Consider the following 25,986-nt stretch of genomic DNA (forward strand, 5'->3'; position numbering starts at 1 on the left):
AGGAGGAGAAGAAGCAGCAGCAGCAGCAGCAGCAGCAGCAGCAGCAGCAGCAGCAGCAGCAGCAGCAGCAGTCTACAATATCATTACACTACAGTAAGCTTATTTTAATTACTACAGCTGTTAGCTTACTTCACAAACAGATGAAACACGTGTTGTGTGTTAAAGTCCATTAGCTTAGCTTACTAGCTTTGCATTTTTAACGTGTTTTAGGGAATGTAAACACCACAACCAAGTAGCCTGCTATGCTAGTTAGCGTTAACAAATTGATGAATGCAGGTGTTGTCGGTTTTGTTATCCGTGTACCCATGATTATAGACGTGTACACATTTTTAATCTGACTTCAGTGTTTGTTGAACCCAGCCAGTCACTGCCGACGGATGGAAGCCGAGTAGTGTTAGCCTGTTCGTGTTTATGGGTTTCTATGTAGCTACCTGCTTCAAAACACGAGCACAGTGTAGTTAATCAACAGTGTCTGGCTATAATGAGACGTTACTGCTGGGAGTTTGCAGAACTAAATACTGTGATTTTAACAGCCATAGCCGTGGAGGAGCTAACGTTAGCTGCTTTTGCTATTTATCGATGTGAATAATAATCTACAGATACTCACGTCAGCACACTGTCCACAGGACCGTCCTCCTCTTGTCAGCCCTGGCGTTTCCTCACTGCGATGGGATTTATCTCCCAAAGCAAGAAAATGCATTTGTACATCTTATCATGGACGAGCTGGAAGCGTACCAAAAGAAGAGCAACCACAAGAGGTAAGGTTAAAATGAATTTCTTTATGGCACGCCTTGCTGACATTAAATAGGTGGACAGGGGTCATATTTAAAGCATCTGTAATTTATTTAAGGCTTGTAGAATTTAAGATATCTGCAATGACGTTATGATTAGTTAAAAGTCGAATTACAGTTATCTTTGTTAATCTTACCGTTAATCTTTCATCTTTAATTTTAATTATATATAGTTAAAGATATCTATAATTTAACACATGTAAAATATATCTTAAATATCTTTTTGGATAGCCCAAAGCTAATATATTACTAGTCACATTTCAGTTGTAGATATCTGAAAGTAGTTTCCCCATTCAAGTTAATGAGCAATTCTTACTAGTCAAAATGTCATTGCAGATATCTTTGACAGCTGTGACTAGTCATCAATACATTACAGATATCTTTGACAGCTGTGACTAGTCATCAATACATTACAGATATCTTTGACAGCTGTGACTAGTCATCAATACATTACAGATATCTTTGACAGCTGTGACTAGTCATCAATACATTACAGATATCTTTAATGACAGCTGTGACTAGTCATCAATACATTACAGATATCTTTAATGACAGCTGTGACTAGTCATCAATACATTGCAGATATCTTTGACAGCTGTGACTAGTCATCAATACATTACAGATATCTTTGACAGCTGTGACTAGTCATCAATACATTGCAGATATCTTTAATGACAGCTGTGACTAGTCATCAATACATTGCAGATATCTTTGACAGCTGTGACTAGTCATCAATACATTGCAGATATCTTTAATGACAGCTGTGACTAGTCATCAATACATTGCAGATATCTGTAATGACAGCTGTGACTAGTCATCAATACATTGCAGATATCTTTAATGACAGCTGTGACTAGTCATCAATACATTGCAGATGTCTTTGACAGCTGTGACTAGTCATCAATACATTGCAGATATCTTTAATGACAGCTGTGACTAGTCATCAATACATTGCAGATATCTTTAATGACAGCTGTGACTAGTCATCAATACATTGCAGATATCTTTAATGACAGCTGTGACTAGTCATCAATACATTGCAGATGTCTTTGACAGCTGTGACTAGTCATCAATACATTGCAGATATCTTTGACAGCTGACTAATCATCAATACATTGCAGATATCTTTAATGACAGTTGTGACTAATCATCAATACATTGCAGATATCTTTTATGACAGCTGTGACTAATCATCAATACATTACAGATATCTTTGACAGCTGTGACTAGTCATCAATACATTACAGATATCTTTGACAGCTGTGACTAGTCATCAATACATTGCAGATATAAGTTACTTATACATTTGCTTTCTCTGTTGTGATGGTCATCGGGTTCCTGTCCAGTGTGCTCCTCTTCCCGCCTCTACCCAGCAGGCTGCGTTACTTGATCCACAAGACCGTAGAGGACCTGGCAGAGTTCACCACGTTCTCAATAGGAGAGAGCTGGTATCGTAGGGTGGTGGTCTGTCATTCTGAGCTCAGGTAAAGTACACAGACAATGAATGACATGCAGTGTTGGCCAAACTGCTATTTTTAGCAAGTTTGATAACATAAAAAGGAAATTACAGCTACTTTACTTTACTTAACTTCATTTTATTTTATTTATAGAACAGTCAAGAATGGCAATTAAAATTGAACTGTAACAAAGTCAGCAATGGGAACTTCAAGGCAGGGCTTTAAGTGTGGTGTGATTTGCCTTTCTGTAGGAGTGAGACAGAGGAAGACAGTGACTTGGACAGCAACAACAGCTTGTGTGAAGAGTCTCTACGAAGTAGGGAGGAGATGGAGGGCTTTGATAAGCCTAAATCTTCGATCCCACCACGAAGCCGAGGGTCAAAGAGACCGGACAAACCCCTTTACGTGCCTCGAGCTGCTCGGCAGAGGCTGTCCATGCGAAGTTCACAAGGACCCACAGTATGTGAAGAGTTGTCAGGTCCAGCCTCTGGTAGCTGTGCCTGCATCAGCAGTTCGTCTGACTCTTGTTCCTGCTATGAAGCTACAGAAAACACAATCTCATCTACATCCAGGCAGGAACCTGACCCTATTCTAGTGGATGGTATCCTGCATACTGCAGATGGTTCAGTGCGTTGTCCTCAGGAAGAGTTGGAGGTGAATCTGCATGAAGCCAATCCCTTTGTCTGGGACCAGACTGTGTCCAGCTTCACTAACATGACTCTGGAGGAGTATGAGAAGGACAAGGACGACCCTGCCAGTGCGTCATACATCGCCCAGACAAAAGACATAAGCACAGGCACAGATGATATAAGTGAAGAGGTAAATACACTATTTGATTCTTTTAATTTTAAACAGATACTACTTGATGTTTTTTATTGGTATTTATATTAGGGCTGGGACTTTAAAGCATTAATGTTCAATTAATTACATAAACAGTGCGTTTATTAAAAAAAAACAAACAAAAAACACACACACACAATCACACTTTTCTATGGTGACATGGAAGTTCCATGTTAAAGTCACAGCCCTAATTTATATTCATGTTTATATTAACCCTTTCATACATTAGCACCATAAATTGTAACCAGTTATTTTGTGTGTCCTATCAGATCAAGGCACATCTGAAAGACACACTGTCTTTTTCCATTGAGCACGTCCACAATGACTATTCTATTTATGAGAATATGTTCATCAACTCAGATGAGTTTCGTCATGTGATTGAGATCTATGACTTCCCATCTGTGTTCAAAACAGCCGATCTCCTGGATGCTTTCATGGAGTACAGGTGGGAGCAGTGTTCAAAGCTCTGTGGGTCTACATAGCTCTTGTACTTTAATGCAGCAGTCAGTCTTTAAGATGAGAAACATGTTTTTCTAGTGTGTTCAGCTGAATAAAATTAAAATGTTTTCAAACTGTTGATCTAGCCAACAAATGCCTAATCAACATTTACTAACAATTCTGTCTCAGTGATGGTGGAATGAAGATCAAGTGGGTGGACAACACACATGCCCTGGGGGTTTTCTCCAGTGAGTCAGCAGGTACTGTATAAGCCTCCTGGGTGGGAGATAATGCATATGACAGAGAATGCACTAACCAACAGTGGTGTTTTGTCATATGCAGCACTCCATGCCCTCTCTATCTGCCACCCACTGCTGAAGACCCGACCATTGGCTGAAGGGAGTAAAAAAGCCAAAGGAAAGGCCATTAGACGAGCAGGTAGGTGATTCACTTACATGAGACCTGTAGTTACTGGAAGTAAAATAATTGCTGTGGTCAGAAAATTTCTTAAACAATAATACCTTTATCTGGGTAATATATTTTAGGTTTATAGGTTTTGTTTTAACAATGGATGACCTAATGATCAGAATGCTGCTTCTGTGCTGTCCTCCAGAATTTATCCAGCCAGTGAAGGAACGTCCCAGGACAGACTGTGCTGTTGCCAGGCGGATGGTGAGCAGAGCACTGGGGCTGCAAGGACGAGGACGAGTGCAGCGATACTAGAGAGAACCACTTACACTACTGGCAAATCAAGGTGACCATTTTTATTTCAAACTATGTAATGCAATCCAACATTCACCCATGCATACAAAATGAAAACAGTCAGGTAGTAGCTAACAAGTACCCTTATAAAATGAAGGATTCTTGAATTACATCTACATTTACAAAAAAACAAAGTAATTTACAAAACATTGAAGAGGCATTTTCACGTACTTTTATGGCTTTTACAGTACATCCATGTAATAGTCCCTGATGGTAGTGATTTAACAAAACTCAGACAGAAATAAGCTTGAGAGGATGTGTAACTCATGAGGATGAAAATGGGTGTATTTCAACCAAGGAAAGAAAATCAATAAATAAAAACATTTGTAATAGTGAGCTCATATGTAGAAGACAAAACCCTGGCTAGGAAAAGGGCACTTTTCCTCTCAGCTTAATTCTGACATTTAATTCAAACTTCAAATTATGACTGAATTACTGCAGGAAACAGGTCCAAACAACTGTTGCAATAAAATAAATTCCAGAGTTAGTCTCGTAGTAAGGGGCTTCAAGTTGTCAGTGGTGCTTACAACTAGAAAGGTAAATATATAACTCTTCTGCAAATAGGACTTAGTTGCCAGGTGTACTTTTTGCCATTGACTGTGGAATGTTGCACTGCAGTAATTGTCACTATCATCCTTGCACATTGCACTTGTTTTCAGTTTCTAGTTACAGACCTAACTACCTGATGCTGTAGGGAAAAATGTGATTTTATACACTTGCCTGTTTTTGAAAAAACATACAGTCCAACATTTATATTTGTAGCACCAGATTTTAACAATAGAATCCATTCATCCATCCTAAGTAAAGTAAACATGAGGGTATCATCTAAAGGTTTTTGGTTTAGGGTTTTCCCCATGATCTTGAAACGTTGCGTGGTAAATTTAATAAATTATTTGGTTGCAATCCTCCCTGACATGTCTTCAAATAAGCACCAGGTAAAACCTACATTTTCTGACAAAGGCAAGCGATACAAAATCTTTGTGTAGCAGAATGTGGTTTATAAATTTAGTAAGCAACTTTATTAACCATCACCTTTTAATCATTGTCCATTTTACCAACTGAGCCCTGAGCTCAACAATCCAACATTGCTCCATGGAAGCGAGACAGTACAGCTCCCTCTAGTGGTTGATATTTATGTATGCATTCCTTGGCTGGGTTGATCTTGGGGTCTACCTGTGTGAAAGCTGGTTGGTCAGCAATCCAGGGAATGTTTCCTCTGCTTCTGAGCTTACTGAGCCACCTGTGGAGTCAGACGGGGGGAAAATTATCAAGAGATGATCATAATATCACAGAACACAACTCTTAAAACAGTACCACTCTTTATGACCTCATAAAATTGCACCATCAAACAGGACTGTCAGAATATGTTCTGTGTGCAATATAAATGTAATAAATTGTTGTGAAACCTCCATACTGTGGTAATGTTTTTTTAAAAAAAAAAAATCGACCTGTCTGTAGAAGAATGACTTTGTATAATAGTGTGATCCAACAGGTTTAAAATATTGATTTTTTTTTTTTTTTTTTTACAGAAAAATCCATCTTCATTCATTGAAGAGGCTTCAGTGGCCACAATCTGTGCAGCCCAGTTCATCTGCTTTGCAGTGTCCTGACACTGAATCAGCAGCAGTTGTCGTGCTATAGCTCAACCTGACCCCTGACCTTTGGACATTATTGCTCACTGTTTAATAAGGCAATGATGCATTGCTGCAAAGACACTGATTTCAGATAGCTGAAAAGGCCCTGGAGAAAACTGGAGAAGTGCTGTTTTGATTTGACTGCATGTTGACTTGAAAAATACAGTGCATTTTAAAGGATGTTACAGGCAAATGGTGCACAGAATTCAGACAAAACTATTAATGGATTAATGCTTAAGTGCCAACATTGAAGTCAACACAATTTTAAAGAAAAATGCATAAAATGCCAGTGGTAATGTGCACTCAGATTTTTTTCTCCACTAACAGAACATATGTTATTGCCTAAGAGGCAGTGTTTAAGTTGTCTCACTTTTAAAACAATTTCATAAAGTTTTGAATAACTAATGCTTAAACTTTAGAAACTTGATTATTCAGTCTTCTGTGTACATTACACTACTGTAATTTTGTCTTGTTACTGACAGTCTTCTGTACATTTCTTGTATTTAGTAAAAAAATGTTTTATTTTAATGTGATTTTTACTTTTATAAACTTATGTTTCCACACTTTAACCCAAATGCAGAGACAAGACCATGTCCTTGTAAGAATCCTACCTATACGACAGTTGTATGTCCATATCCGTTGTCCATCATACCGGGAACGACATTTCAGGATGTTGTTTGTGTAATCTGATTCTGCAACTTCATAGTTGGGGTTTATTACAACCTAGGAGAGGAAAAACACTGTTCAATATTTGAAAACAAAACGTCATTTTTAAAGCCACCCACTGTTTTAAAAAGTCTGATTTCTGAGATGATTGACTAGTGAGGGAGGCCAGAGTGTGTCTCAGAATTTAAATTAAAATTCAGTTGAATGTCCAGACAGTGTGTTGCCCTTCAGCAACCCCTGCTGCCTTGTTTTAAGAGTGAATAACTCGCACTGAATCCTAACCAGAAACAGATGCACATGTGGAAAGTCTTAACTGTCTGGCTGGAGATAAGATAGAACTTTCCAGCTGCAGATGTGTCAGATCTACTATGGCTAACCTGAAAAATGTAGTCACCAGGCTTCACATCTGTGATGTCAATCCATTGACAGTCAATGTCGTGTCTGTAGGTATCCCAGCAGCCAACTGTGATACCCTGTGCCCCAAAGTTCGCACATTCATACCTCTTCTGGATACCTGGCAGCATTCACAGCAAACCATCATGATTTAGCTTTGTGCAACAAATAAGGCATTTTCAAGATATCAAGTACCATAATCATTAATCAACAGCTCATTATTAGCTGAATCATCCATATTTTGATATTAATTTTAATTATAATAGTTTCATTATTGTTCCATAATTCTATACAAAAAAAGGAAAGGAAGGTGTGGCTGTATTTACCATCATCACAATGGGTGTCCTCTAAACAGAAGCTGGCTTTGTGACCCTCTGCCACTTTAGTGCCATTCAAACTTATCAAGTCATAGTGGGTGAAAACCTCCATACTGTGGTAATGTCTAGAAATGGCAAAGGCACATAAATAAATGTTGAAACATATACAACTGCAAAAAAATGGTCGTGCCACTGTTTTCTTGGTTTTCTACATAAACTGGTCAAGCAATGGGACCTGATCTTAACTAGTCACAAATAATCATTATTATATATTTCTAAGCTGATAAAACACAAACAGTCCTGATCTCTCATGAACAAAACATACATATCAAATTGTGGCTGCCCCCAAATATATATGCAAAAATACAGGAGCAAAGGCCTATATCAGTAGATTATATATAATATAATACAATAAATAAATGTCATAATCATTATATATAACTTTCCATTTCCCCAATACACAGTATTTAATATTTAATTCTACTGACATCTTCCTATCTTGTATTTTTTTAACAATTCAGGCTTAATACAGTCACTAACATAAAAGCAGCTTTAAGTATAAAGCGTAGTTTTCATCGAGGTCTTACCTGTGACATTCGTGCCAAACCCATGAGTGGGGAGCTGCCCGTGGTCTGAAGTCTGACTGGCCATTGTTGTGGATCTGGGAAGAGAAGCGAAGGAGGCGGCGGTAGGAGCTGGCGTCTGCTTTGTTAGCACTGCTGGACAGACAGTTCTCTTCATGGGCACACTGCAATGCATACATGGGCCTGTCCTCCAGGTAGGTGGTCTGCTCTACAACCTGAGCACTGAGAACCAGGTCTGGGGCCGCTGGAGAAGAGGATGAAGGAATGTGGTGGTCAGCATGTAGCATAAAAGCTCAAAGCTTTGTCTTTAAAGAATATTTCATACTAATGTCTGTTGACAGGATATGCATCCAAGAGTGACAGTATTTTCTACACGTTTCATCTCAGCATCCTTTCCACATGAATCAACAGTATCTTTTGTAGCATGACATGTTAAACCAGGGACTAACATTTAAGCTTGGCCTTCAGCCAGTGTCTTTCAACACTGTTCACCCGGGGCTCAAACTTGAAGAGGTGCAGTGAAAACAAAGCAATATTTATTATGTATGTATATGTGTTTATATCATTCAACTCATCCAAGAATAGGTTATACAGCTGTTTAGGGACTGTAAGTGAGTGGTTACCTTATCTACACACTAAACAGATGCCTCTCAATTTATAGCTTCTACCAAGGTCATATTTATTTATTCGTCCTTTTATTATCCTATTGTTGATTCTGTCATCTATGGTAGATTCGCTTATAATTATTTAAAATGTTTAATACAAATAAATGTAAATGAAACTAACTGTAAACTGAATATTCACTATATATATATTAATAATTGAGCTAGAGGTCCAGATTTGGCCCATAAGCTGCTATTTGCCATCTAATGTCACAAGCTCAAAAGGTAAAAGTGTGCATGTAGCCTACACAGTGTAGTCCACTGATTCTTACTCTGAGTGCAGGAGACCCCAGCAGCAAAGCGTCCACCTCCTCTGGGACAGTGAACGTATTTCCCGTGATGTAAACACTGATCCAGAGTCAGCTCAGTTCCTGAACATCTCACTCCACTCATCACCACCGCATCAGCTGATGAATCTCCTTGCCAGTACCATGTTTCCTAGTAAAAGGGAAGCACAGAAAAGAGGTAGCACTCAACTGAAGTTCACTGGGCTAACTTTTTCGACTGACCTGTCAATTTACAGAAAGACCTACTAAAATAAATGAAAATATTAGTGATTAGTTAGTTGTCATTTTTGGGACTTAAAGGAATGGTCTGACAGCTTTAGTTTAGCTGTACACTGGTAACAGATGGAAACAGCTAGCTCAATTATTTGTTTAATCCATACAAAAATTAAAGTGTAAACTAGCCACACTTTGTCTCTGATCTAACAACAGGGTACATGAGAGGGACTGTTAATTGGTTCCACGGTTCTAGCTGATAGGTTCTGCTAAGCTGTGCTAACTGGCTGCAGCTTCATGATTCATGTACAGTCGCATGTGTGGTGTCAATCTTTTCAGCAAACAAAAAGGCAAATTAGGACAGTTTCCAAAATGTCATACTACTCCTTTATGCCTGAATCATCTGGTAACAAGCAGATGAAGCTGAGTTGTGTGGGAAAGGTTTGAACAGAACATTATCTTAATTTCCCTCCTGGTATTAATTTGCAGACATGGTATCCCAGAAGGGAAACCTAATCAAAGGGAGTTTTACATATCACACAGAAAGCAAGGAGTGCTCTGTTGTGTTCACAACTCTGACTCAGCCCTATTACTGCATTTTGCAGACCACAGGGAAACCTTCTGCATAAAAACACTCAAATTTTCCAACATCTTCCAAAAAAGTTTAAGATTCATCGGAAAGAAACTGAGCTGAATGATATGGATGTGGGAGTACGTGCTGGTTGACTGAGGAGAGGCACAGACACACAGCAGTCATACTTTAAGCTGTGTGTCATTTGTTCCAGTTGGTGGAATGCTGGGGTTCGCCTGCAGAATCATTTAGAATTCAGACAGGAAAATACTCTGGAGAGATAAATTCCCTACTCTGCTAAGATAAGGAGCAGACATTTATTTCTCCAAAACCTGCCAGTAAACACAAGAACTTACTGTATGTGGTGACAACAAGGTTTATTTTTACACCTTACCAAATGATGAGACTTACCACAGAATTACCTTTTTTATAGAGAACTAAGTACTTGTAATTACAAGTTATTTTAGACAAATGGATCCATAAAATGTGTTGCTGAAATATACTTGACTACAGGGTGAGTACTCAAGCAGTGATTACACAACATGTTTACATGTCGCTCCATTTGAAATACACTGCATGTAACTATGTCCAACATGGTTTAGTGAAATAAACAGCCTCTACCAGATACACAAGATTCCACTTCTAAATCTCCCTGCTTTTATCAATGCATGTCACACATATTTTCCAGACCTATATCACCTTAAACCATAAATACCACGCTGATTTCTGCCCCTAAAATAGAAGAATATAAAGAACAGAGGGGTGCCTTTACCAGCTTCTCACTTCGTGAATTAAAGGGAGCACTGAAGTCTCCTTTAAAAAGCAAGAGGGTAAACGTAAGCAGAACAGGACTGTGACAGTGTCACGTCATGCCAAGAAGTTTACTGGTGTAGGCTCCACTAAACTTCAAAGTAGCAGTTTAGGTCTTCCCCATCACTCCTGCTGATTCGCACTCAGAGTCATTAGGTTTTCTTGATGTGCTGTCTGTGTTTTTGATGTCAGTGGCATCCTTATTTTGCCTGCTGGCATTAACCAAGTTCAAGCTTGTTAGGAAGCTACTGGCCACTTCTTAGAGAGACACACGCACACGCACGCACGCACGCACACACGCACACACGCACACACACACACACACACACACACACACACACACAGAACAACAGCTAACAGCTGTTAGTATCACTCCCTGCTCCTCCTCACGGGTATCTGAACCTTTATATTTTCTGAGCTATATTAAAGAAAATCTTAAAAATGTCACGATAATGTGAGGAAAAAAAAGCTAAAAATACAGAGGCATGAGCTGGATCTGAGATTCAAACAGACCACACTCTACAGATTAGAAACATTCCTGTTTGTGTGTGTGTTTTACTTTTTATCAATTTCCCTGGTTGAAAAATGTCTATTTAAGGTCACTTGATGAAAAAAACATTGATGCACCTACATTGCACTGAAAATAGATATGACTGTAATTCTATTAATCTCTAGGAGAAAATGAGCAAGGTTCACAAAAACAAATATGGTCTAGATCATGCATAGTCACATATCTACAATTTCATAATAACTCAACAACTCCATCTGTTGATGAAGATCCAGTGACATGATCAATAGCTCAAGAACCACTAAACTTCTAAAAATGAGAAACTTGTACCAGAAACTTTCTCTATGCTGAAAGCTTGTGCATCAGAAATAAGTTAATCTAAAATAATCTGATGGAAGTGGGTGTGGAGAGAAACATTAATTCCAGAGACCTTACCTGGAAAGCATGGCTAGCAAAGCCCAAGCCCAGCTGTCTGCACACTACCATGGCCTCCATGGTCCCCCAGCTGTCACTGCACACTGTTCCCCACACCAGAGATCCATTCCTCTCTGCCAGGACCTCCACACGGCCTTCATATGGGTTACGCCCACCGTTTAGCCGCAGCTAGGGACAGAGGTTCATAGATGTGCCTTGTAGTACATTACGTATAAAATAAGGTTCATATTGTAGATAGATTTACTCACTCTATTGTGGAAGCCCATGGCGGGAATGTTACACCTGACTGCTGCATCTTCCTCGTGGCTGCAGCCAAGGGAGTCACGGTTGAAATGGCACTCTGTCAGTGACTTCTCAAACCCAGAGCACTCCACCTCATTCATGTGGACTGGTCCGATCCCTGCACAGACACAAAGCCATCAGACACATAAAATACATTCTGTTGAGCTTATTATAATTATTAGTTACTAAAGACTAAAAGGAGCTGGACCATTAGCGTCATTTTCAAATATGAAGAGAAAATAATTTTCAATTTCTGACTCTCACTGGAAAGAACACATTTGATTGCACAATGAGTTTAGGAAACACAAGCTTGGACATCCCCCAGTTTCTGAGAAAAATGGCAGTTGGCTTGGCTGTTTGTGTTTTGTTACAGCAATAAAGACAGATGGAAGATTTCCCCTTGATTTAGAGTGCAAAGGAAATGGGCAGTCAGCTGTGTCAAAAAAAGGAGACACTTGAGGGCTATAAATCATACAAATTTTATTTGCATGTTTTTTCCAATTATAAAGAACAAAAAAAAAAAAAAAAACATTCCAGCATAGTGGCATTTCCACAAAAACAAGTGTGAGTACACCCTCCATGCTGATTTTCTTCTCTACGTGTGCAAGAGCATCTCTGGTGATGTGAGCTCTGAAATTCCCTGTGGAGACTTGGACTGCCAGTGAAGACTGATAAATTCCCTTACTAGTTTGATTTAGTTTTTATTCACATTGTTGTTGAGTCAACTCTATTCACAACAAACACTTTCAGCTATCTCAAGTCTAGCATCTGTGTGTGGTACCATTTTTGGATAGAGTGGTCAGCTCATGAAAAAAATCCCACTAAAAACTTCATGCACTCTCTAACCAAGAATTCCTCCACTGAACCCCATAAAAACAGTTCTTTTTGAGGGAACATTTTGTGCACGCTTGTGTTTTTCTGTGAGCAGAAGGCAGAGGGGAGAACACCTGTTCCACTGAACATGTGCTTCTTATGACCCTGTGGTATATTCCATTTCGCAGAATCAGGTTGTGGGTTAAGGTATAAACACTAACATGCTACTCCTTTCATTCCCCAACTGCCTTTATGTGCTGATCTAAGGTCTAGGTGGAGTGAAGTCAGACAAAAACAGGTGGTTACACAGAGGCCAAAGATAAGGTGGAGGTGGAGGGCTCTGGATTCAGTCCACATTTTTTATTTTCACAGCTGTGAATGAGTTCTGCTTGAAGTGGTGATTGGACTTTTGCTGCATGGTAGTATTATGTGAAATATCATCAAAGCTAAAAAAAACTCTCAAAGGTCATCCCTGTCACACAACCATTTCTCATTTCTCAACTATCTATATGGGGAGAGAGTCGCAATTGTGGTCTCCCATGTTTTAGTGTATGGAGTCACATGTGTCACCGGAAAAATTAACTGACATCTAAAGTCCAACTAATTTTTTGCTTTGATTTTTTTTTTTATTTAACCCACAGCATGAACATTACCGAAAAGGAGCTGTTAAATTAAGATACAAAAGAAATGTGATTAAGGTACATACCAAACTACGTAATGGAGAAAGTGTAAATTACTTCAATCTCATCTTTGATGTTTCCCAGTTGTTTTAAGAATAACTTAGCATTAAATTCACTCTATGCATATTTCATTTGAGAGAGGGTATTGTCTGAGCTACAACCAGATGTTAAAGCTAAAATATACATATTATGTATATTTTCATTCTGTGCTATCGCTCCTCTCTCCTCGTCTTTCTGTACAGATACATACCAGATATTTAATTTTTTTTCTTTCCAAAAACAAAAGTTAAAAATTTTGTTCACAATAAATATGCATAAAAACCCAATATTTGCACTTTGCTGAATACTATATTTGGACTCAGTTCTAGTTTGATTGTAATAATCCTGTGACCAGCTCCTAATGCGACTAGTCGGTGTCAAGTAAGCATCAGTTTTTCCAGGAGACAGTCAAAATGCAAAGAACTGGTTCAAAATTAAGCACTGGCTCCGAACCAGCCAACTGCTTTGGTGGAAAAGGAGGATTAGAGGAACACCACTCCCTCCCTCCTTCACCCTGCACTAGTACTAAGCCAGCGAGCGACTAATTTGTTGGTCATACCTTGCCCCAATCGAGCACCAGTCAGAGCTTCTTTGGCACTGCCAAATCCCAGTTCTCGGCACACCACAGTGGCAGCTCGAATGTTCCAGTTGTCGTCGCACACTGTCCCCCACACGCCATTCTTCAACACCTCCACTCGTCCCTCGCCAATCATAGCTCCACCCCTCAGACGCACCAAGGGTTGCTGCAGAAAAAGTAGAGTGCAAACTTAAAAATTACTGGAAATTTTACATGTGAATTATCTTTTCAGGTTAAATGCTATATACTCCTAACTTTCTCTTTGGGGATTAATAAAGTTTATTACATCTCATCTTATTCCATCCACTCATCCTCTATACTGCTTTTTTTTCATTGTTTTGTAGTTTACAGAAAAAAAATTATGTTATCTTGGTAATAACTAAACAAATAATTGTACATGACCAATGTTTAGCACTCATTCTAAATGTTTCCAAATGCTTGACGACAGAGCCACTTCATTACAATAATAAACAAGAAATATTGTAACATAAAACTGAACCTTATCCATGAGTTGATTATAGGGTAGTGCATCATGTACTTATTGCTCTCTGCATTTCTAATTACACTTACTATACTTTCAATTATCCCATGAAGAACATAACAACAAGCAGAAAAGCATTACGAATTCAATGACACCTTCATTCTCCTGTGTCAACGAAACAACTCTGCCAGCTCTGTGGGGAACGTGAAACAGCATGCCAACCTCCGTTCTCACGTTGCCTGAATGCCAACACTCAGTCCAAACTTTTATTTTTTAGCTGCATACTTTATTACCTGCACTTTGAAGTCCATGTTTCTTTCGAGTAGCATTTTCACTTTTGTTACACTAGGAATTACAATTTATCATGAACATAAGTGCTTTTACTTTTTTGGCGGTACAGTATTATCTTCAACTGAGTCAAGAGTGTGAAGAATGCCATCTAATGCTAGTGACTATTCAACAAAATGACTATAAATCAATACATATATTTCACTTTGCTGTATGAGCTGCATGACAAACCAGAGAACTAAAAAATAACTTAAAGCCCAGTGTTTGTTTCTCAATTCAATTCAATTTTATTTGTATAGCGCCAAATCACAATACAAATCATCTCAAGGCACTTTACAAAAACTAAAACTAAAAACCCAACAATTCCCTTATGAGCAAGCACTTGGCGACAGTGGAGAGGAAAAAACTCCCTTTAACGGAAGAAAAAAACCTCCAGCAGAACCGGGCTCAGTTTGGGCGGCCATCTGCCTCGACCGGTTGGGGTGAGTGGATAGAGCACGTATATGCCAATATGAAGTTTTACAGTAAGCAAGTTGGAAAAATTATCCCATAATGATCCCATAAATCCCATATCCCATAAATTATCCCACATAAATATTTTCTGATGCCTGGTGTTCTAATGCAATTTCACATAAATTCCAGAAACAACCTTGCTGTAGCACCAGTACCAGAAAACTGACTAAATGAATTGAGTTCATCTTGGACTAAGGGATTAAATGCTTTTAGGGAATCATCTGATTATTGCTAACAAACATTATTATTTGTTGAGCCATATGAGCAATTTACATCTGACTCATTCTAAAACCTTTAGAGCAGTAGCTACAGTGCAGAAAAGAAAAACAAACTCAACTTGTTTAAGGGCAAGATTCAGAACACTTTCTTCCACATGCCGAGAATTTCTGACTTGCAGTGACTGTACTGACAAGTGACCCGTTGTGCAGCCAAGCAGAAATATATTCAAACCTACCTCCAGCCTGTAGGCTTTTCTGAAGCCAGTGCTGACGCTGGGAGCAAATGCTCGTCCAGGCACACAGCTGACCACTACAGGCATGCCTTTTCCACATGTGCTGTTGCCTTTCAGCTCTATGGCCCGGCCCAGTTTACAAGTAGCCAGGTTGGCTTCATTGCCTGTGCAGTTGACTGAGAAACCCCAGTAGTTCTTCTTACGACGCTTGGCCAGCAGTCTAAGAAGAAACAAAATGACAGTGAACGCATTTACTACTGTTTGGTGCCAGGCTTCTTGATCATTTAACATGATAAGTCACTGACTTTGGAAACATTTAGCAAACTTAAAAAGAACACCCTCGGGCGGTTACAAAGACGTGTGGCGTTAACTAGTGGTGCAGACACCCCCATGTAGCAAGATATGCACATAATATATTTTTGATCCATTTTATAGTCCACTCAAAAACGTGTTTCTCCTATTTTTACGCATAATAAACATGTGCATTAAAACTAATTAGGCTTTAGTTTTGCATATAACTCAATTGTCCTATTTAATTATAGAACTAATATATAATTATAATTGTTCTTTTATTGTTTATTTAGTCACCACCAAACCGTTTGTTTTGCTGAGCACTAACAGTTAGCCTGCTGCTAACAACACCGTCTTCCGATTGTGATGTTGGATTACCTGAGAAAATTAGGAGTTATTTACGACCAAACTCTTATCCAGACTGTAAAAGATCTGCATATTTACTTAAAACAACGTGACAACGTAAAACCACCCAGAAATAAGTTAGTAGCAGTCATGTAAAACCGGTATGGCTAGGTTAGGTTAGCTAACAGTTGCAAGATAACAGCTAACGCTTATAGCTACCGATGCTAACATTAGCCACAACAATCCCACTCACTAGTCTGACACCCGTGTTAGTTGTTGGTTTTGGTGAACAACAGAGTCCTCATCGGGGTCCAGGTCTGAAGGAGGCTCAAAAACATACAGCTGAATGTCAAGACGCATTCCTGCCATTTCTGCGGTAATTTCACTGGTGTTCTACCTACTAGTTCGACGCATGCGCCTTAGTGCAGACCAGGTGTGTCAGGTGTACCTGGTGGAGAGGTGTGCGCGGTGTGCGCGGTGTGCGCGGTGCCGAGGCGGATTTGCATGTAATTAAGTGGATATTCAACAATCTAGGAATTCACAGTGAACGGTCAGACTCGTTTTCAAGCTGAAGTGTTTTGTGGACAATTCTGTTATTGGGCTAATATATTTTTCATAGCAGAAGAATTTTATATGTCATAAAACGCCTCTGGAGAGGATCGTGAAGTAGACGAAAGTCCCAGCTATGGAAAACACTTACTGTAGGCCCAATGTTAAAAAACATAATAGCGGGTGTATTTTAAACAGCATACATCTACATCATACTACTGTATTGCTTTTTCATGTAAAGGGATACATCAAATATTTTCCTATTCTTTCTCACACTTCACTAAAATATTCAGGAGCTGTTTAATGGGAATTTCACTTATCTTATGTGAGGAATGCAACCGTGCCCATCCTATGCAGTGAGGTACAAAGAAGGTATTGTTTTGAGAATACCTTAACATTCCCATGACCCCAAAGTTGAATGGGAGTCATCAGCTAAGGGTCACTGAGGAAACCAACACTGGACCTTGAAGCAGAAGAAGCCAGCATCAAACCAGCATGCGCTACATTTATAGCTTTATTGCCCCCAGTAATATCAGCTTGAACACAAGAATAATTTGCAGTGATGCAATCACAGATGAACAGAAATTTGGTCAATGGTCTTGTTTTGTTCCAGATAAAAGACGAATTGAATGTAACCCTTCACCTCTGTAAAACACTGAAACCATGTGCATTACAGCAGCATCACACAAGCTCATCACTGGTTTATACAAAGAGTTCTAGGAATTAGCTGGCTTCAGATCCAGATCTATGACATTTAAGAAGTGCAGCATGTTATCACTCATCCACAAACAGAAATAATCAAACATGGCCAAAATAGCCACTGTTTTACAGCATACTGCACTCTGTCATTTCTGGCAATTCTCTAAAACTTCCTGTAGCAGCAGCTGGCGTCTTGTCAAGAATCTTCAGGCTTGAGCCTGTTTAATCTCAGGCTGGAAAATCAATTGGGGGGGGGGGGTCAAGTCAACAAACTTGGTCATGTAATGTTTATTTAGTTTGGCAGAGAAGAAAATACCTAAATAGACTGAGACCTGCACCTACAAGAAACACAATATATTTAACATATAAAGACTGCCTGTATTATATTAAGTATGTATTATTTTTTACTTTTTGTGCTTTTGGAAGAAGATACAGATTGCTTTTTATTTGATTCATGCATCATCATTGTTTATACTATTACCTATATGATTTCTATCATTGTTAAACTGACAGTTTTTCTTCTCATAGGCCATATTTCTTAATAGAAAAACAAAAAAGTAATCTGTTGTGTACTTCAAATAACAGATATTTTAAAAACAATAAATGATACCTGTAGCATTATATTAATCTAACATATGATGTAATAAACCCAGCTAAAATCGAAATGTTTAAGAGTTTAAATGATGTAGACTTTCATTATAATCTAATCAGCCCTATTTGAGCCCTAGTGGTGACCCCAGCAGAATTACTCACTTGTAGGATTTCACATTGAAGCGTTTTTCACCAGGGAATCCATACATGCCACAGATGACCCTGCTGTTCATCTCTGTCCATTCCTCATTACAGATCTGTCTCCACTTCCCTCCGTCTTTCACCTCCAAAAAGCCTTCAGTGATGGGAACTCTTTTCCTGTGAGCGTACGTGGCCCTGATCCTCACATCCTCCACCTGCACAGTCAAACCCTGAGACACAGAACAGAGAGGACGCTTCATCACTGTTCTCCTTTGACCTCTGAAGGCAGACACTAGTTTGTCTGGTTAGAACTATCAGTAAGATACTTTAGTCATTCTTAGTCATTCACAGTTTAGATATATAAAAATTATTTAAGCTTAAAAGCATCTGTTTTATCTTTGCCAACATTTATCTATTTTTGTTTTTTAAGAATTTTGGTTTATGAGTCAGGCTGAAATATTTCAGCAATTACAGACAGATGGCCATGATTTTTGTGTAAGCCCTCATGGTGGAATTTTGATGACTTTGTTGATCACCTTGACTTTTTCTCTCGCTCCACCATGAGGCTGCATTTGTGAGATTTCACAGCAACTAATGGAATAATTGCCATGAAATTTAATGCCCATTACCCCTGCTTAGCATCAGCTTGTTACCAATTTTACTGTGCTCATGTGAGTATTTTGATGCTCACAGCACTACTGAAACTGAAAAGTACAGCCTCTAAGAGCTGCTAACTCAGTTCTCAACTCTCAATATTGTAAGCCAGTGAAATGAAATCAAATTAACCCTTAACTATTAAATAGAATACATAGGTCAACCTGGCCCTAAGTGGTGCTAACATAGGTTCATTGGTCTCTGTTACTTCAAACAATGACTCATGGTATTGTAAATAGTGTTTGTAATATCTTTTCTACCACGACAAGTAAAACCAAAGTCAAAGGGAATGGCTGCTTTTAAAAATTGAAATATATTTGACATAATATTTATTAGTTGTTATAATTTGATGATAATCCTTCCTTGATTAGAATCCAATAAACAAGCTCATTTTACATTCCCCAGCAAACACCTCTGCATTGTCTACTCCCCACCTTGAAGTTTCCATAAACTTCATAGACATAGTGTAATTGCTTTATAAACATGATTATATAATAACTGAAAGAAATATAAACCCTAATGACTCACAGTTTTTCACAGTTAAATTTTCTACAAGACAAGAAAAATGTTATTTAGAGGATGTAATTGATCTTATTAGTAAATATAAAACAGCCTGTGAGTCATAAAGGAAGGTCATCTTGTAAGCAGATGCAGAAGTTTCTCAGAGAAAAAAAAAAAAAGAAATCCTACTGCGCTCTCCTAGGGACTGCACAGCTTGCACACATGCTTGTAAATGCATCATGTCAAGCTGAAGAATTTGAAGATGAATTGTTTGTTTAAAGCTGTGTAGCAAGTCAGATGGTTGTCTGGATTTTTTTTGACATCGTTTTTGCATCTTCAGTGTTAAGAGCTGAGATTTAAGAACCTGTAGTGATTTGGTGGACAACATATCACACATGGCAACATAGATCTGACACAACCAGCAAAGGGAACATTTATTATTCATTGGTGTTTCATAGCTGATAAAGGTTACTGGATATTATATATTAGTCATATATTAGTGTCATTATTCTTAGTGTAATAGGAAAAAACATGAAATGTCTCTTCTCAACTCACACTGATGGAATTTCATACATGATGAGAAAACAGAGAGCACTGACAGGAGAAATTAATAAAGAAAATGATTATCTATGAAACACATATTGCAAATCAAAAGAAGCCACAGTGAGCAGAACTGCTGACAGGGTTCAGGTTGGGAAAATGTATGCAGGTTGTCCACAGTCTAGTATAAAGGGCTGTAAAGTCAATTGGTCAGAAAAAAGGGTCATATCCAGTTGGACCCCTATATTATGGAGGAAAGGTAACCTTTGACCTCCTGGATTTTATGGCAACCGCTATCTAATGACTCTGCCACTGTTCATTCAGCTCTTTGAGCCAAATGTTGCAGTTCACTCCTGATTGGTATGAAATTGCTGTGCACAGCAACCATTGCTGTGCTCAGCAATTTCATAACAGCCAGCTTCTTTAACTCTCCAACAAACCCCAACATTCAATCTCTTCCAGGAATATGAATGGTTTGCCCACAGGGTGGTTTCCTGAGATGGCGTCAGCCTGAAGGAATGTTCAGGGTCTCTAAAGACTAAAGACTGCAATGTAGGAGGAGCCCCAACCAAGTCAAACTGTTGCTACAATGACCCCAGTGCTCTCACTGACTGCAGCGGTTAGGAAGGGTAAAAACCACTCTTTCAGGAAGAGATTCCTGCTGCCCAAAGCATGACAGAGTGTTTTCCGTCAGTGCCACGGTCAGGATGAGAACGCAGGAAACGTGCTCATGATCAGGGATCTGTTGTTCTCAATTTGAAACTAAGCTTAATGCTATGATTTACTTTGCTGCAGCATAACAGCAAATGATCTAGAGATTTTCATTATGGGGGTATAAAAAGCTAATTAAAAACATATAACCACAAAAAGAAACACAGAAAACCAATGTGAAACATTTATAAGTAAATGACTAAGTGTAGATGTTGCAGAATATGAAATCATATTGAAAAACCATAGTCCCAATTGAAGCCAGGTGTGAAGTCAAATAGCAGGCAGGACAAGGAGTATGATGTGAGTATAAAATGGGGCACTGAGAAGGGTCTGACCAGTGTTGTATTTGGCCCAGAGAGAGGAAACTGTCTGAACATGTGAGACTAAAGACAAGAGGACAGATAGCCAGAGCTGGGATCAATCATCCCCACCCCCAAACCCAGACCACCAGACATAAACGTAGGATAATGCTGTTTGACCAGAGCCCAAATCTGCACACTGCTTACTTTTTAGAAATGTAATGGTAAGTTACTAAACAACAGAAAGAACCACCACTTTTTCACATTCTTTGACTAATATTTTTTAATCATATTAATTTGAAAATCTAGACTTTAATAATAATAATAAAATGAGATATAGAATTGCTGAAACTGAAAGAACTAGTTCATCATTTTGGGAAACACACTTTTTTGCTTTCTTGTAAAAAGTTAGAAGAGAAGATATAAAGAAGGTGAGACCTTAAGAAAGACCTGTAGCTTCATGTTTCTCATAAACTTCACAAAGCATGACCTGCAGGCTTTCCATCTTACAGGTCGTACTGAGGTTAATTCTCAACTTAACATTTCTAATGTTACCTCATCCTGCAGTTGCTCCAGTGCTGTGGTACTGTAGTGATTCATTCATTGTGTGGCTTTCCCCCAAAAATACATTTTTCCTGTTCAAATACTGTCAAATATGAATTCCTGATCTTGTGTGTAAGGGGCAAGTAGCAGAAAAAAAGAAAACATTCTTTATTTAGCTTGATTCAGTACTAGTGTCTGAAGTGAGCTTTGATCATTACTCAACTATTTCCAACTGGAGAGCAGACTTGTTTTTCTGACTGGGTCCCCTGCAGAATGTAGATGTGTGAACATGAGCCCGTCGTCTAGTCAGTGTCTGACTAATGCTTCCACTACTGTGCATTTCTTCCATTTTACTCAGCCTTCCAGCCCCACTGCACGTTCATCTGCACGTGCCTCCAGACAACCACCCCATCTTATGAGACATGGCATGGAAACAAGTACAGATGATAATCACACCAGAGTTTAGATGAAAAGCGAGAGAACAGCAAGGGTCTTTGAAATGACTTTCACATCTGCCCCACCCCACTCTGCCTCTCTGGCCCCTAGTCTGCCTGACTGACTTGACTGAGGAACTGTGTGTGTAGTGAGTAGTTGTTTGCATCTGGAAAATCTATCCAAGGGTCGTGCTCATATACAATGCTGTATAGTAATGAAAAGAAGAAATAATCATTACTACAGGCAGACTAGAATCATATGTACACAGTTCTTGGCCACTCTTTCATGAAGGAAACGTATAGGCAGAGATTTCTGACTACAGCCCAAATTATAGCGAATAATATGACAAACAGCAAATAGCTAGCCAAAAGGCTTCCCTGTTTCTCCTTGTCCCTCTTCAGAACCTAAAAAGTGTCAAATTATTCATTTACATTTGTTGTAAATGTTGTGTATTTGAATAGTGAAACAACGCTGCACACAGAATTATGGGTTTATGCCACTCCAATAAAATATTTCAATTGTTTAATCAATTACATTAACAAAGTAAAGCAAATTATCTGAATTTCCTTTGGGGATTATTGACGTTTATCTCATCTCGTCAAAACATTTATTAACTCATTAAACATCTCACAGGCACCTTTATTCAAATTAAACTGTTAAATAAATGTAATAGATTTGTGTAATAGCCATACTTGTGTCTGAATGGCTATGTGGCCATATGTGGCTATATGAACAGCTGGATGTTATAATTCATATGAACTTAATCAGAACAATGTGCAACTGGTAAATCAAGTGGGGCTATAAATGATAAAAGTAAGAACTTTGAGTACTGTGCAACCCAAAGGAAAGGTGAGGACACACTGGGATCCAGCTGCTGAACATGTGGTGGATCTGTCTGCTACTCTATCCACAAGAGAGAGAAAGTGGCTTTATCTTCCTGACATGCCTTTTCTCCCCTCGGTCATGCTACTCCCCACAAGCCACTTGCATACATAATGTTCCTCTTAGGCTTGTGTTTCTTTTGATTTTAATGTGAGAAACTGAAATTCTTGTAAACGGACACCACCTTGTCTCATGAAATGCAACCTATGCACTGTTTGGATGTGCAAATAACCAAAAGGCTTTTAAGCAAAGCATTGCATCCTGTTTTGAAACCTTGCTTCTTACATCTTTGTGTTTATTCAATATGTTTGGCCCAAGTAAATACACTCTATGGTTAAGTAGCAGCTGCGCTTGGTGTGGATTTTTTCTTATCCCTTCAGAAATCTTTGTCTTCAGCAGATGAACTCATCTAGACTTGTAATCTGGTTATAATAATGTATGAAATGCAACAGTAGCGGGTATCCTACTTATTTTCTGAACCAACACTGGTTCATGAACAATAAAAGCAACATGAATAAATGTGATTCAAGCCCTTGTGAACAGAGAAAGTCTCTTCTGCAGGGGGCAATGTATTGTACAGGTTACACAACTACACAACAATGCCAACTTTTTGGAAAACTCATAGTAAACAACATCCTGGAAGAACTCCTATCAAACTTAATCAGGAATATATAATCATCAGTGAAGAACACAATGCAGCATCTAACACGCAGAGACTGAAATTTCAGACATCTTCTAATGAAAGACATGATTCAACAATGATCCTGTGTACACTGAAGACATGTGCAGCGTGCCATTCCCATGTGAACAGCTGGAAGAAAAGTGGACTGAAAAGTCCCTGGTAATAGATCATATCATTCCTGCCCTCCCAGTGTTTGGTTCTGCTGACAAATGTAATCCCTCCTACTGCCTGAGAGACCCATGCCTCTGTGAGAAACCCACACATGCAAATAAAGAAACTGTGCTGGATTAGACAACATATATATATAAAAAAGCTAAAGCAAAAAGCACTGAGCAGCATAATGACTTGAACCTTTGTATATATGCTAATGCCCTAATCTTTGTTCCACTTATAGAGAAGCACGTCTTCAGTTGCAACTCGTGGCAGTAAAAGTAGCTGCTCTCATTAATGTCAGACTCATGTTTTCAATTCACTATTATTTGTGGTCAAAGCAGAACTTGCCAGAGTGAGCTCTTGTGGCCTTTCTTTTTCCCATATATTGCAAAGTAGTCTCGTGATGCAACCCTCAAGAAAGGGTTGTTTAAAGCAACTTTGTGGGCTGCAGATTTGTCCTGAAATACTACCTAATATATACAGTACTTCAAGATTTTGCTAATACAAATTTGGCAATTCATATGACAGCAAAATGGAGCGACACAACACTGACACTTCAATTTAAGAGGCCAAAAAAAGATGCCATGGCAGAAAACTTTAACACCACATATGCTGGTTCAATATGATTCATACAGTGAGGAAAATGCCAACTACTTCACCGTTTTAGTTCTTACCTTTGTGTGGACTGTGGTACTCACATGATGATGGTGTTAACTTTCCAGATTGAGCACAGAATATCAATTCATGGTGTGTATAAACAGGTTGAAGGAATAGTGCTGTCCATTGATGATGACAGCTCAAGCACGGTTAAAGAGGTGTAGCTACACCTTTTTCCCGTTCCTCTCCCTGATGACTTGAAAGACTTTGGCCAGACCAAGGAAATATTTACAGGGTGGGGGACTGAACTGCAGCAACACCCTACAGACCCTAAATACACATGCCACATAGGGAACAAGAGGGTGCTGCTTGCATACACAACCTTTAAAAATAGTGCAGTGAATAGGGCTCGGCATTCCATAATTAAATATTTCAATTTCTCCTCTCTTCTATTGCTCCATTCCCATGACTCAACTAGGCATGAGAAAGATACACACAGGTTTCAGATGCTCTCCTCAGGCGTGTTGACTTAACTGAATCCAGTAAAAAACACAGCTTTCTCTTTTGGCTCTTGTTGGCTGAAAGTTTGGTAAGACATCCTGATCTACCATCCCATGTCTAGTATGAACAAACCAAAAAAATCTGCTATGAATGTTGTAACAAAGTGTTAGGGCACTGACTGTCTTCCAACCTGCCAAAGTAATATTGCCTAATTTACATCATCCTGGTATTAATAAGGAAACCCTCTGAGGCAGTATATTTTAATAATATTCTCAGACAAACTGAAGGAATGCCTCTATCTTCTTTTCTCCCTCCCTTTCTCCTTTCACATCCACAAACCCACACTGACTTTCCATCCGGTACAGAGGCGTTCTGTGAAGCCAGACAGGATGGTGTTCCCCCTCACTGAGTCATCTCCAAAATCTCCAGGCTGAGTGGGGTCTGGTGTGGGCAAGGATAGCCTGACAAAGTCATTAGAGCAAATAGTGGAGTGGACAGCTGAGTATATGCAATTATAGGCTGAATTGTGGATAATTTCACTGGTCTTGTGTCATGGCAAGACATGCCTGGACACATTTTGTCCAGGCATGCTGAATTAGTACCCATTACTAGCTGAATCTATTTAATCATACAGAATGATAAAATAGCTGGTTGCACCAGCTGTTTGTAAGTTCTTATTAACTTAGACTAGTTATAATGTACATTCTTACTATCAGAAGATGTATGGATCACCAAATTAAACTAGGTTGCACACACACTAGTGCATGATCTATCCATCCAGTATTTTCTAATGTAAATGTTAAATGACTTAAATGTCAGTTATTTCCACACTCATTTAAGACTGAATGAAGACAACTACTCTAACTCTGACATATATACACTATGTCAGAGTTAGAGTATTCATTCATGTAAGCCTAAGCATATTTAACAGTCACACCAACAACATATCTGGCTGCTCCAGTCATTCCTGAAAGTTATGCTATAGCCTGTGATGCACCCATGGGTTCCTGTTTAAGCTTCTTCAACTTAACTGATGTGTCCTAGCAGCAAGTGTGTCTATTACCATTCATAAAATGCTTATCCCAACTTAATGGCAGAGCCCACTAGTATGAAACTCGTTAGAACATGCTGAGAACTTGGGAGGGACTTTATCCACAAAGCAAAATATTGTTTTACAGACACACAATCCACAGATCTGTCTGGCTCAATCTGGAAATTTGGAAGGATTTAAAGAGAATACTTTACTTCCAGCTACTTGGAGCAATGCACTATGATAAAGTATTTCTTGCCCTCTGTTATCTTATTTTTATTGTGCAGAACATCTGCTCAGGTTACGTGTGTTCACTTGCTCCATGTGTGGATGATATTTAAGTCCTATTA

At 38.9% G+C, this 25,986-nt stretch overlaps 2 protein-coding genes across 2 annotated transcripts in view; one reads left to right on the top strand and one right to left on the bottom strand.

Annotated features, from left to right (window-relative positions):
* r3hcc1 (R3H domain and coiled-coil containing 1) lies at nt 1-6,491 on the top strand. Its single transcript, XM_026306906.1, has 9 exons — nt 1-93; nt 627-758; nt 2,138-2,275; nt 2,500-3,067; nt 3,358-3,533; nt 3,716-3,786; nt 3,869-3,964; nt 4,140-4,280; nt 5,818-6,491. The coding sequence occupies exons 2-8, from the start codon at nt 715-717 to the stop codon at nt 4,247-4,249; spliced, it is 1,203 nt and encodes a 400-aa protein (XP_026162691.1). The 5' UTR covers nt 1-93; nt 627-714; the 3' UTR covers nt 4,250-4,280; nt 5,818-6,491.
* loxl2a (lysyl oxidase-like 2a) overlaps nt 4,276-25,986 on the bottom strand; it is a 26,047-nt gene continuing 4,336 nt past the window's right edge. The window contains exons 4-14 of the mRNA XM_026306905.1: nt 18,130-18,338; nt 15,496-15,712; nt 13,742-13,925; nt 11,617-11,768; nt 11,369-11,536; nt 8,817-8,982; nt 7,886-8,126; nt 7,308-7,423; nt 6,966-7,102; nt 6,534-6,645; nt 4,276-5,528 (exon numbers count right to left, since the gene is read on the bottom strand). Of these exons, the coding sequence (XP_026162690.1) occupies nt 5,458-5,528; nt 6,534-6,645; nt 6,966-7,102; nt 7,308-7,423; nt 7,886-8,126; nt 8,817-8,982; nt 11,369-11,536; nt 11,617-11,768; nt 13,742-13,925; nt 15,496-15,712; nt 18,130-18,338 (1,773 nt within the window). The 3' untranslated portion in view covers nt 4,276-5,457. The remainder of the gene's footprint in view (nt 5,529-6,533; nt 6,646-6,965; nt 7,103-7,307; nt 7,424-7,885; nt 8,127-8,816; nt 8,983-11,368; nt 11,537-11,616; nt 11,769-13,741; nt 13,926-15,495; nt 15,713-18,129; nt 18,339-25,986) is intronic.

This window comes from Mastacembelus armatus, chromosome 5, assembly GCF_900324485.2.
Source record: "Mastacembelus armatus chromosome 5, fMasArm1.2, whole genome shotgun sequence".
NCBI classification, from domain to species: Eukaryota; Metazoa; Chordata; class Actinopteri; order Synbranchiformes; family Mastacembelidae; genus Mastacembelus; species Mastacembelus armatus.

Bases quoted from the DNA above. Each gene is read 5' to 3' on its own strand.
- r3hcc1 (XM_026306906.1), top strand. From the start codon at position 715: ATGGACGAGCTGGAAGCGTACCAAAAGAAGAGCAACCACAAGAG. The intron at 759-2,137 runs GTAAGGTTAAAA...GTTCCTGTCCAG, and splicing joins AAGAAGAGCAACCACAAGAG to TGTGCTCCTCTTCCCGCCTC. The intron at 3,534-3,715 runs GTGGGAGCAGTG...ATTCTGTCTCAG, and splicing joins GATGCTTTCATGGAGTACAG to TGATGGTGGAATGAAGATCA.